Here is a 12,994-nt window from a genome sequence, read left to right on the forward strand (position 1 = left end):
AATCACTATACGCTTATTGCGATTTTTTTTTTTTTTTTTTTTTTTTTTTACCAAAAAATATGTAGAAGAATACATAGCGGCCTAAACTGAGGGAAAAACATGTTTTTTTATACATTTTTGGGGCATATTTATTATAGCAAAAATAAAAAATAATGCGTTTTTTTCTAAATGGTCAGTCTTTTTCTGTTTATAGCGCAAAAAATAAAAAACGCAGGGGTGATCGAAAACCCCCAAAAGAAAGCTCTATTTGTGGGGAAAAAAAGGACATTTTTTTTTGTTTGGGAGCCACGTCGCACCACCGCGCAATTGTCCGTTAAAACGACGCAGTGCCGAATCGCAAAAAGTGCTCTGGTCTTTGGCCAGCAAAATGGTCCGGTCTGAAAGTGGTTAAGCACTGCTAAGTCATGTCATAAATAAAGGTAGAGCTCCAGAAAAATGTAAAACACAATTGAATCCAGTTAGATATGAATTTCAAATATCATTACGTAAAGGAATCTGTCTTGATGTCAATCCTCTGTGCATAAGTATTCATACTGGTGGAGGGAAGGGAAGCTCTAGGGGCTTAGGGGACTCCATTAAATTGTCCAGTGCTGTTATTTAACTCTGTGAACATGCTGAGAGGAGGGAAGAGCAGAGGGTGACCTCATCAGTGTGTTGTTCCACCATTGTCCAATCATAGGATTGGCTAGATCTTAGACCAAGATGTATTGCTTGACTGCGGTGCAGGCTTCAGAGAGGTCCAGGAATTGGCTGTTTAATGCATGGGGTGGGGGTGGGGGTGTGCCTGGATCACAAGACCAGCAGAATTTAAAATCCTTTGGCAGGAAAAACTCTTCCCTTTATATCTATTTTAAATGTGCATTTAGCTGTTTGCTTGGAGTTCTTGAGTGCAATATAAAGTATAGTATGTGTCAGAATAAAACACAATACATAGATCTTTTTTTTATTTTTATTTTTTTTATTTCCTTTTAAGATTTAATAAAGTGGAGATGGCACACTTCCCGGGTTTGCTTATATATTTTGAAAAGCATAAGTTATAACCCTGTACAGCAGTGGCGTCGTTAGGGGGTGGCTTTTGGGGCTATAGCCCTGAATCTGAGGCCCATAGCCCCGAGTCACTGCAGGGGTCTTCAAGGGGAGGGAGGCTCTCTGGGGACCCGGATGTAAGGGGGGGGCTCTCTGGGGACCCTGATGCAAGGGGGGGCTCTCTGGGGACCCTGATGCAAGGGGGAGGCTCTCTGGGGACCCTGGTGTAAGGGGGGGCTCTCTGGGGACCCTGATGTAAGGGGGGCTCGCTGGGGACCTGGATGTAAGGGGGGCTCGCTGGGGACCTGGATGTAAGTGGGGGGCTCTCTGGGGATATATACACACACGTATATTACTGTATATACATGTGTATGCCCGCCCAAGCGTATGACTTTCTTTACTACGCTGCTATGGGCTCTAGCCCCAGACCTTTTGTAGACCTGGCAACGCCCCTGCTGTACAGTATATAACTTTAACTGCAATAGACAGGCAGAACCATGCCGCATACTGGGGAGGCACCCAAATAGTCTTGCGTTCCACAGGAGGGGCGCCATCTCCAGACACATTCTCACCTTCTGTATGGTAGGAAAGACAAAGAAATAACAATTTAGCATAAATATAAGATTTACATAAAATGTAGGTTAGAAATGTTTCAAAGAAGAGTCGGCTGCGATGATCGCTAGTTAAAAATGTTGCTTTCCACAATCTCCTGAAATGAAGGTCGACTATCTGGGTCCTGGTGCCAACACCCCAGCATCAAACTGTAGATGTCGCCAGTGCACAGGGGAGGTTGGGGCAGTCTGTATCCTGATGTCACCTTTGTACGCACCTCCTCCAAACTTTTAAGAGCTGGGAAGACAAAAAAAAATATTAACAGTAACCTGCCTTACACCTGGGAAGTTCAAACTAAACATAATGTAGCGCCCACCGGGTCTACTGAAATCGGGGTGTAACCTCCAGAGGCAGGGAGTGAGCTAGCATTTACCCCAGGGCTGAGTTGTGGAGGTTTGAACAGAAACTGGGCGGCAGTCACTTTTGATCTTTATAAAGCATTAAAGAAGAAGTAAACCCTAATGAGGTTTACTTCCTCTTTTGCTCGCTGCAAAGCCTGCAAATGAAAAGCATAATGGGCTAGTATGCATTGCATACTAGCCTATTATGTGCCACTTACCTGCAAAAGAATCCAGCGATGTCCCCTGTGTAGACAGCGTCCATCTTCTGGCCCACTCCCTTCCGGGCCGCGGACTACAACACGTGACGTCACTCCCGCGCATGCGCACGGGAGCCACGATTAACGGCACAGGCTAGGGAAGAAACAGCACTTAGTTTTGTTTATTTCCCTTGCATGCGCCGTTGGAATTTTCAGTGGACTACAAGTGAAATATCTCCTAAACGGCGCACGTTTAGGGGATATTTCCGCTACCTATAGGTAAGCCTTATTCTAGGCTTACCTCTAGGTAGAAGTCCAAAAAGTGGGTTTACAACCACTTTAATGTAGAACTTGGTAGAAGGTAGTAGGAAAGATGAATAGGGGTCTGAGATACCAGTAACAGATCATTACAGTCTCCTTAGATCCAGAAAAAGTACAGCTTCACAGTACCAGAACCTTTAAGCTGGCCCGGTGATACCGCAAACACGTTTTCAAATGTAGAACACGATCCAGCTTCACAGTTTCAGAACATTTAAGCCGACCCGGCAACACTGTAAGCATGTTTTAGATGTAGGTGCGTCCTCCAAACGAATCACCAGGTCCCTCTGAGAGATCGGCCTTCATCCTGGCTCTCTCCAGCAAGGGTCCTCCCCTGGATCTTCTCAGTTTGGCTTGGCAAGACAGCCTAAGGACCACCTCAGGATTAGTAGGCCCCAGGCAGGCTTCTGGGCCTACTTGCAGATTTCACTTCAGCAGCACGTCCTCAGGCCAAGAAGGCCTGAGGCAAGAGAGCGAGCACATGGCCCTGCCCAAATATATAACTTCTCCCAGAATGCAGCAGTGGCCAAGAACCTCCTACTGGGCTGGCTGGAAGAATAAATATTGATAAATCGGTCTAGTTGTACTCAAACTGGCCTGTTGTACCCGTGACACCTACTGGTGACACCTACTGGTGACAGTGCGAAATGCACAACCTAATGAAGATTAGGGAAAGACCAGATAAACTTTACAATCACTCTGAGCTGCCTACAGCCCAGCCAAAAACTACATTTACATGATAGCCCTAGTTTAGGACCAGGGGGCTACAATAAGATGGAAAAATACATAAACAGAAGTTGCCTCCAGTGAAAACCATGTTTAAAAACATTCCAGAAATATAGGCAGATGAAGTTATGGGCAAATATCCATTCTCCTTTAAAACTCAGCCCCACAACTTGATCCTCCCTATTGGACTACACAACAATGCTCTTCCTAGCGAGAAATGGACCTTGTGTCCAGGTCATAAAAAAACTGTAGCTCTGGTGCTATACAGTGTCTCTCTATAGAGCCACATGCTCTAGGTTACCCAACGTTTCCCCAAGAATTTGAGAGAGACTCTAGTGAAGACAGCTTACTCCTGTAGCGCAGTACCCGGGTGCCCATACAATTTTTATGGCAATATCTTGCATGTAAGCCTTTAAAATGAGGAATTTTGATTTTTCATGTTCGTGTCCCATAGACTTTGATAGGGTTTTCATGTCCGCTAGAACTTTTTGCCTGGTCGAGGTGTTCTGGTGCGAACCGAACCAGGGGGGGGCGGGGGGGTGGGGGTTCTATTCACAACAAATCAACATGTTCACTTTAGAGGAGGAGTTGGCAATCCTAGAGACATGGAGACCTACCTGAACAACATGGAAGAGATCATAGGATCTCAGGATACAGAATGCTTTTTTGTTTAATAAAACGATAACCTAGCAAGTCTGTATTGGAGTAAAGAAGGTTTGAAGAATTCAGGGGTCAGTAGTAAGTAACGCAGAGTTCAGGGGAGAGTAGTATGTAACATAGAGGGGAGGGGTAAGGACTAAGAAGTGAGAGTTCAGGGGTCAGTAGTCTTTAATGCATAGTGGAGGGGTCAGGAGTAAGTAACACAGAGTTTAGAGATCAGTAGTGTATAATGTACAGTGCAGGGATCTACATTAGTTAATGCAGAGTGAAGGTATCATGAGTAACAGAATTCAGAGGTCAGTAGTAAGGAGGGATCTTGAGGTGTGCATGGATCTCAAGTATTGCAGAGGTCAGTAGTAAGGAGGGATCTCGAGGTGTGCATGGATCTCAAGTATTGCAGAGGTCAGTAGTAAGGAGGGATCTCGAGGTGTGCATGGATCTCAAGTATTGCAGAGGTCAGTAGTATGTAGTGCAGAGTTTAGAGATTACTAGTACAAAATGCAGAGTGTAGGGGGTCAATAGAATAATGCAAAGTGCAGAGGTCAGTAGTACCTAACACACCATGCAGAGGTCAGGAGTAGCTAACATTCATCTCCCTTTCATAAACAAAAATACCCTTCCAGTACAAATATCTACCCATTTAAGCTAAAGTTGTCCACGGTCAGATTTCCCCATCTCTGTAAAATTCACACATCATACCTCAGATGCGCCCGCCAGAGTGAGGGAAGTCCTCAGCCATGTTATTTGACCCATTAGAACTGAGGAAGAGCCATCAGCTCTGCCTTATACTGCTCTGACAATTTAGGGGTCAATAGTATGTAATGCAAAGTGCAGAGGTCAGTAGTACCTAACACACCATGCAGAGGTCAGGAGTAGCTAACATTCATGTCCCCTTCATAAACAAAAATACCCTTCCAGTACACACATCTACCCATTTAAGCTAAAGTTGTCCACGGTCAGATTTTTCCATCTCTGTAAAATTCACTCATCAGACCTCATATGCGCCCGCCAGATTGAGGGAAGTCCTCAGCAGTGTTATTTGACCCATTAGAACTGAGGAAGAGCCATCAGCTCTGCCTATTACTGCTCTGACAGGTCTGAGAGGCAGCAACCACTTCTAACATATGGTGGTATTGCAGGGTCGTGATCAACCAATCACATGTCCACACCAACCCCCGCATTATGTTACGGACCTTCCTTACTTGGTGCTCCAGGGTTCGTGGTCTTTGCATTTTTATAATGCAGTGCTCAGAGCTTAAACGTCCAACCTCCAGGCTGACATGGTAATTGTGGAAGGTTGCTTAGCCCCATGAAAGCTTGCCTGAAATTAGCGCTTGCTCTGTGGTTTTGCAGGGCACTCTAGGTGGCACCCCTATAAAGACCTGTTCCACCTTTCAAATTGAAAATATTCTTGAGCCCCATGAAAGCTTGCCTGGAATTAGCGCTTGCTCTGTGGTTTTGCAGGGCACTCTAGGTGGCGCTCCTTTCAAATTGAAAATATTCTTGTTAAGCATGACCAGTACATGAGTTCAGGTGGTTGTGGTCAAGCATCTCGCTGCTTCTTTTTCCTACTGGGAGAATGAGAATTTTATAGCTGCAGAGGAAAATGATCTTACTTGTGTATGGGGTTTGGCCCAGAGTGAAAATCTCATACAGGACAACTCCGAAAGACCACACATCTCTTTTGTCATAAAATATCACCCTCTCTAGAACCTCTGGAGGCATCCAATGTGCTAGAACTAGATTAACAGGATCACTCTGTAGGATAAAGAAAAACATTCTTATTAATGAAAATACTAGCCTTTAGGCAATAAGACATTTGCCTAAAACACTAAAATTGTGCACCACGCCAAAAAAACAAACACCTCTCTATTTCAATTTGCACGCTTTAACCACTATCCAACCAGCCGATGTCGTTATACTGCAGCAGCGGGAGCCTGCCCACGGGTCGGGCGGACTCAATGTCCGCCGGCGGCCCGCGATCGCCTGTTACACAGGCAGAATGGGGAACTGCCTTTGTAAACAAGGCAACTCCCCTTTCTGACAGGGGACATGTCAGATCTATTGTTCCCAGTGATCAGGAACAGTGATCTGTCATGTCCCTGGTAGCTCATCTCCCCTACAGTTGGAACAAGCTGAGGGAACACATTTGACCTCTTGATCACCCCCTAGTGTTAACCACTTCTCTGCCAGTATCATTTACACAGTAATCAGTGGATATTTCTGTCACTGATCGCTGTATAAATGTCAATGGTCCCAAAAAAAGTGTCAAAAGTGTCCGATCTGTTCACCACAATGTCGCAGTCCTGCTAAAAATCACAGATCCCCGCCATTACTAGTAAAAAATAAAAATAATAAAAATGCCATAAATCTATCTCCTATTTTGTAGAAAGCTATAACTTTCGCGCAAACTAATCAATATACACCTACTGCGATTTTATTTAGTTTTTTTAACCAAAAATATGTAAAAGAATACATATCGGCCTAAACTGATGAATACCTTTTTTTTTTTTTTTTGGATATGTATTATAGCAAAAAGTGAAAAAAATATATTTTTTCCAAAATTGTCGCTCTTTGTTTTTGTTTTGTTTGTGCAAAAATCAAAAACCACAGAGGTGATCAAATACCACCAAAAGAAAGCTCTATTTGTGGGAAAAAAAGGATGCCAATTTTGTTTGGGTACAACGTCACACGACCGCGCAATTGTCAAGCTCCTGAAGCGCTGACGCATGCAAGATGTAGAGCGACCTTTATGAGCGATCTTTATTTTAGCAAAGATATTTATTTATCTTTATCTTTATTTATTATCTTTATTATGCCTCAACCACACAATCGTATCAATCTTTGGAATATTCAATTCAAACTATTGTATTTATACTTGGGAATAGTTAGTATTACTGGCGGTATGCGTGCTATTTAGGTCAATCATTAGAATGTTTTTTAACTTTATGTATGTACCTGCTGTTTTAACACTATTCAAATAAAAACATATTACATTTTAAGCAATTTATATGGGTGTGCCTATAAAGTCCAATTCCTAATTTGGGAAAAAAAAAAGGACATGCATTTAGTTAAGGTTACAGCATCACACGACCGCGCAATTGTCAGTTAAAGCGATGCAGAGCCGTAACGCAAAAAATGTCCTGGTCATTAAGGGGGCAAATCCTTCCGGGGCTGAAGTGGTTAAATGTTGCTTCATGGTAATATGGTAGCATGAATGTGTTATGTACACTGAATGCATATGATTTTTTTTTTTTGATTAAATCCGTGCTTTTCCCAGAAACCAGCACAGAGCTGCAAATAAAATTACTGGCTTCCCCCCGCAATGGGAGGTTTTACTCTCAAAGGCTAAAGGGGTGCAGATTCTTCAGTTTTTCTTATAATACCACAGAGAATAATCTGGTAATAGTGATCTGTTCAAAAGTAACTTTTTAACACCTTCCCACCGACTGCCTCTCTGCCTTTTAAGGGTTCTTAACGCCGGGAGGTGGGCACTCGGTACATGTGACCCCTGTGATTGGCTGTCACAGCGGTCACATGATCTGAAAGCTCCCGATCGGTAGTATGCATCAGGAGCTTTCCGGTAACCACCTGCCACCCTGCAGGGAGCACACAGGGAGCGCGCTCTCAGCATGGTAAGTGGTTTACACAGAGCTGCATATATTTGGCCACTCATGAAGGCCCACACGCCCAGAGGCTGCATATATGCGTGCGGCCGGCGTGAAGAGGTTAAAGGCAAGGTAAGGCAAGTTTGAATTACTGCAGGACAGAGAAAGGAACACATCTGTGATTTTGTTTTTTTAATCCATGCTATGTGTATAGATTACTTGTATCGATTTTATTCTCTGTGGGAAAAAGCTTTCTGTTTTGACTGACAGTCCTCTTTGGGTCAAACCTTTTTCAGGATGGCAAATTCGAATTGGGAGATTTTGCAAACTAGGTTTTCTCCAACCAGGATGCTGCTACACGTCAAGTTGAGATGCAGCACACGTTTTACTTCCAGGTAGGCCATGCCGTCTGCCACTTGATCAGCAATGTGCAGGAGTTCTGGGTTTGTTAGGTGGGTTCCTTCTTCCCCTACAGAAAGAAAGTGGGATTTAGAATATTTATACTGTAATGTTTGGGGGTTGTTTAGCTCAGGGTAGCGCTCACCATTGAGTTGAGTCCATGCCGGTTCTGCTGTTTTTAGGGTTTGTTGGCCCACTTTTATTAAACAAAAACAAACAGTCCATTCAGGATTCCCACGTAGGGGTTTCAACTTTACACAGAAACAATGCTAACAAAAAATCCCGATCTACCTGGCGCTCTGGTCAGCACCACTGCTCAGGGTTTAGGCCTCTTGACCAAGTAACAGTGTCCCTGTTCTTCTGTACCTCTGCTGACACTCGTTCCTGCAGCTCCCTACTGCTCCAGCCCTCAACCTCAGGCCCTCTGTCTGGTCTGTCAGACTGCACAATGCAGTCATGCACAATAGTGGCTGCTCCCTTGCATCCACTTGGACTCCTCGGGAGGTTGGAGCCCAGAACCCTGTTCCTGCCTCTACAAGAAGACCCGCACACACCTGCACAATCATTTTCCTGTCTATTCCCAAAACTTGGTCTCAGGATTGGAGATTTCTTCCCACCCAAATCACTATGAAATCTCCATTCTCCAGGTCTCAAACCCAATTCTACCAACCATGGAGTAAACTGAAAAAACAGTTTCCTCAAAATTACACAATCATCTTGGAAGACCCTCAACCTGCCTAGTTGAGAACTCTGGGCCACATACACCATGGCAGGGAACCGCGCTGTCACAAGCACGCACCCAACAACTGCCTTTATCATCTTGATATTATCATGTCCTTGTTATTTGGTTTAGATACACATCAAGGTGTACTTTGAAGACCCATCATGGAGTTGGTGGTCCAGCATGGTCTTATTCTGACAACTAAATGAGTTCTTTTTTTTGTCCAAGCTGTAAATTTCAAGAAGTGCAGTTGGTTCTCCAAGGTTGGAAATACTGCTTGGATAAAATGGGGTCCTGCTTGTTAGGGCTGTTTATGTTGGTGTCCTACTTTTATAATTAAAAAATTATAATTTATAATTAAAAATAAAGGTTTTTACTGACCACGTAGAAAGCTGAGAAGGTCTCCTTTCTCCATGATCTCTGTGACAATATAGACAGGATCCTTGGTGGTACACAAGGCATACAATTTAATGATATTCTTGTGATTTAGTTTCTTCAGAATCTCAATCCCAACCATTACGTTTCTTCTTTCAAAAAACTCTGTGTAATGAGATAAAGGAAATGAAGAGGTAGTGGCAAGACATATGTAGGATAGAGGACATTTCATTTCAAACTTGTGCAACTGGAGTGTATGTCACCCATGGTGGTTCAGGTGACTGGATCTTCTGACCAGTGCTGTTACAATGTCATTTTACATCTAAGGCCAAAGTGTGCACCCCCCCCCCCCCCCCCCCATGATAGAGATAAGAAACTTTTACATGGTTAACTCTCCAGGAAAGAACGGTGGAGTTTAGACTTTGAGGATGGTAGAGCTTAGACAGATTGGTTCATGTAATGTTGGACCTAAAGCACTTTGCAGAACACTGCCATTGTCAGATGGAATAGTAGATCCAGCAAAGTACGGACCAGAGCAATTGCATCATTGCAGCTTTTTCCATTATGGATAATTATTTTGTTATTTAAGAACTCTGTAAAACTCATTCTTGTACAGTGAACCTTAAACCTGATTGTCATGACTATGTAGAAGCATAGAGTGCACCTCCTGCTAGTCAGTGGAAGCATATCCTGCCATTCAGTGTGTTTATTGTTATGCAAAGCATATGCTAATGTCATATTGCAGGTATTAGAGGCTGGGAACAAGGTACAGGTGTGGTTGGACACACTAGCAATTGAATCCTAACCTGGGCACCAGAATACAAGTTCTGAGTCCACCTCACTTCCTCAATGTTACATAATCATCCACAAACCTTTAGAAATGGTCTGGATAAGGACTTTTCTTCCCTCTGTCATCTTGCCTTTCCAAAAAGACATTTCATCAAATTTAGTCCAGCACAATTTTTCCTCCAAAGTATAGTCTGGTGAGGGCCTCTCCCAGCTTTCCTGCATGTGGCTGGGATCCTATAAGGGCAAAACATCCTCTTGTAAGTAAATTTAAAGTGAAGAAAAATGGAACATAGAGCAGCCTTTCAAGCTTTAGACACATTCTCATTTACCCGTCAGTAACCAGCTTTGTGCTATTATAGTTCTAGGTTGTAAGGCCACCTGCACACTCAACTGTCCACCAGCGGCCCTCAATGTCTGCTTTCAACTCAGCAGTGCCCTGTCTTGGCTGCTCCTCCTCTGCTTGGCTAGCATCCCAGTGGCTGGGCAACAGGAAACAGCTCCTAGAACCTCTCAGCGGCTACTAACCCCTGTCTTTCTTTCCTTGTCTGTCAGCTGTTGGGTATTGAGTCTGATCACACTCCCCTCAGCTCTGGGATTGGTCAATGGTGCAGGAGACATTCTTTTTAAAGTGCATCGGCCCATACCTCTGTGCTTGCCATAGTGTTTCCTGCTTAACAAGAGTGCCTTACCTGTTTGTTGGTTTGTTCCTGTTGCTGACCTCTGCTATGTTCTCAGATTTCTCTATTGTTTGCTGCCTGCCCTGACCTTTGCTATGTTCTCAGATTTCTCTACTGTCTGCTGCCTGCCCTGACCTTTGCTATGTTCTCAGATTTCTCTACTGTCTGCTGCCTGCCCTGACCTTTGCTATGTTCTCAGAGTTCTCTGTCTGCTGCCTGACCTTTGCTATGTTCTTGGATTATGCCTGCTGCTAGCTGCCAGCCCTGAATCCTCCAGAGTGTCTCCATATTGGTTTTGCCATTGCTGTATGGTACATCCATTCTCTTCTACTTTGGGCCCTCTAGAGATATTCTACAGCCTGGATATAAAGGTTTGTGTATTAAGCCCCCCGAGGGGGGGGGGGGCAATTTAGTATGATAGGTCCCTTAAGGGAAGTGGGGGCTGTAGGGCTAGAGTTACCGCTATTATTCTTTACTGGAGTGTCTGCATCTAGACCTTACATAGGTGTACTCTGGTTGGCCGATTCAGGCACTGGCTCTGATACACACAAGTGTGGTCATAGTGTGGTCTCCCTACATAATTCCTGGCTCTGATACTGTTTATCAGGAATTTAGGGTGTTCCCGCTAACATTTGTGTTACTCAACTCACAGTAGAGATGTAGGGGCCATTAAATGGAACCACAGTGAGTTGTGGGGGACAGAGCAATTTACATATCTATTGGTGCGTGGAATGTTGAAGATTTTACCAACAGGTTTCCTCTCCAAGAGAAACAAAGGAATGGCAGGTTGAACAGGTAAGCATAAGCAGTCTTCTTTTACAGATTGGCCTTATTTTTTGAATCAGTGACAGAGTTGCTTCAATTCATCAATTAGGAAATCTCAGTTTTTGGGGGACTGACCATTTAATATAGTATGCTTTTCTACTAAGGTGGCCTTTTAGAGACAGATGTGCAGGCTGCTTTTTTTTTTATTCTTAGATATTTCTTACTTTTATAAATGGTATGAGCGGTAGGCAGCCGTGGTCTTTTAGGTGATGTTGGTAGTAAATGACCAGATCGTGGATGCAGGTAAAAGATCTTTCTTCACTGATGAAGAATCTTCCCGTATCTCCTCTTTTAATAGCATAATGCATGACTCCCTTGTTGTTCCGCACTGGAGAGAGAAGAAACAGGTGTAAGATGTGGGTTTCTAGGACCTGACAGATCGAATTTGCATCATCACAGTGTGGTACCGTGTATACGAGAAATAGGTACATATATGCCACGTCCCGATATATTTGAATTTGAGAAAATAATTTGGATGATGGTCTTTGTAGGCACAACACTAACTACGTAGTTTAAAAAGTATATCAATTTTTATTTACAAAAATAATTTGCTAAAATAATATATCATATATTCCACAGTATGTGACCTTACCAATCTGTGCGATATGGGTTATGGATGTAATCCAGATCCAGTTGGAAATCAAATAAATCATTTTCCCATTCACTCTCCCTCTCCAGCCTTCTTTTCCTCCCCCTTCACACACTGTGTCCTATCATGACACGGTTGTGGCTCAAAAAGAAAAATTCTTAAGACATTAAGATATAATTTGGTTGTTTTTTTATGTACTGTGTGTTATATAAGGAATATGTTAGTATTCTTGTTGTACTGCCTTTGTACTGTTTACTATTTGATTCCCTGACCGCCTCTGGCCATTGTGGTTCCCAGTCACGTGGTTGGGCACTCTATTGTGACTACGCGGATGCAAAGCACCGTTTGACGAAGCTTCTCTCTGAGTGGCAGTCTGTGGCGCTTTTAGTATCTGGATGGTGGCGTCACCTCACCCCTTCTGGATTCTGTGTTCTGCTCTCTCATTCGCCTGGCTTTATACTGCCTTGTGCCTCCTAGTGTTCACTGCGCACGATCTCTGATGTCAGACGCATGCACAGTGGCTGGCGTTTAGCGTCACTTCGGGCTCTGACGTCCTGACCGGGACAGGTATACAAAGGGACGCTCGTTTGGCGTCTCATACAGCCACCATTTACCACGTTGCGTGGGTTAGGCGCAGCGGAGGATCACCCTGATGGTGTGTGCTATCTTGAGAAGGGATTTTTGAAGGGGATTACTTTGATTTAAGGCATCTTAGATCAATTGCTTCAATATCTGCTCTGTATATGTTTAAATAGGTGTCCACATTGGAACAATAAATTGATGATTAATGGAAATATGACAAGTGTGGGGTCCCTTGCAATTCCAGAATCGCTATACAACTTTAAAATACCCTTATTAGTTTTTCCCTTTGTGGGCTATGAAATCAACCTCCAATTACGTCTCCAATTAAGTCTGGCTTGATCATTACCTTACAGGTAAGATAGTACCTGCCTCTATTTTTATATATAATCCAGAGATGCAGCTTACTCTGGTGACAGGATTAACTTTGCAAACAATGATCTTTTCCAAAAAGTGTCCATTATATATCCCTATAAAATCTTTTGTATACAGATTAGTTTGAAAGTTTGCTGATGAGATATCCCTGCACAGGGGTCAAGTCCTGGGGAAAAA

At 43.5% G+C, this 12,994-nt stretch overlaps 1 protein-coding gene across 1 annotated transcript in view; it reads right to left on the reverse strand.

Moving 5' to 3' along the window:
* Nucleotides 1–971: 971 nt before the first annotated feature.
* Nucleotides 972–12,994, reverse strand: part of LOC143936055 (protein-tyrosine kinase 6-like) — a 38,907-nt gene continuing 26,884 nt past the window's right edge. The window contains exons 9-14 of the mRNA XM_077460365.1: nucleotides 11,439–11,602; nucleotides 9,856–10,006; nucleotides 8,990–9,148; nucleotides 7,776–7,957; nucleotides 5,497–5,638; nucleotides 972–1,875 (exon numbers count right to left, since the gene is read on the reverse strand). Of these exons, the coding sequence (XP_077316491.1) occupies nucleotides 1,706–1,875; nucleotides 5,497–5,638; nucleotides 7,776–7,957; nucleotides 8,990–9,148; nucleotides 9,856–10,006; nucleotides 11,439–11,602 (968 nt within the window). The 3' untranslated portion in view covers nucleotides 972–1,705. The remainder of the gene's footprint in view (nucleotides 1,876–5,496; nucleotides 5,639–7,775; nucleotides 7,958–8,989; nucleotides 9,149–9,855; nucleotides 10,007–11,438; nucleotides 11,603–12,994) is intronic.

Source organism: Lithobates pipiens, unplaced genomic scaffold, assembly GCF_037356315.1.
Source record: "Lithobates pipiens isolate NorthernLeopardFrog02 unplaced genomic scaffold, aLitPip1_a1.2 Scaffold_28, whole genome shotgun sequence".
Taxonomy (NCBI): Eukaryota; Metazoa; Chordata; class Amphibia; order Anura; family Ranidae; genus Lithobates; species Lithobates pipiens.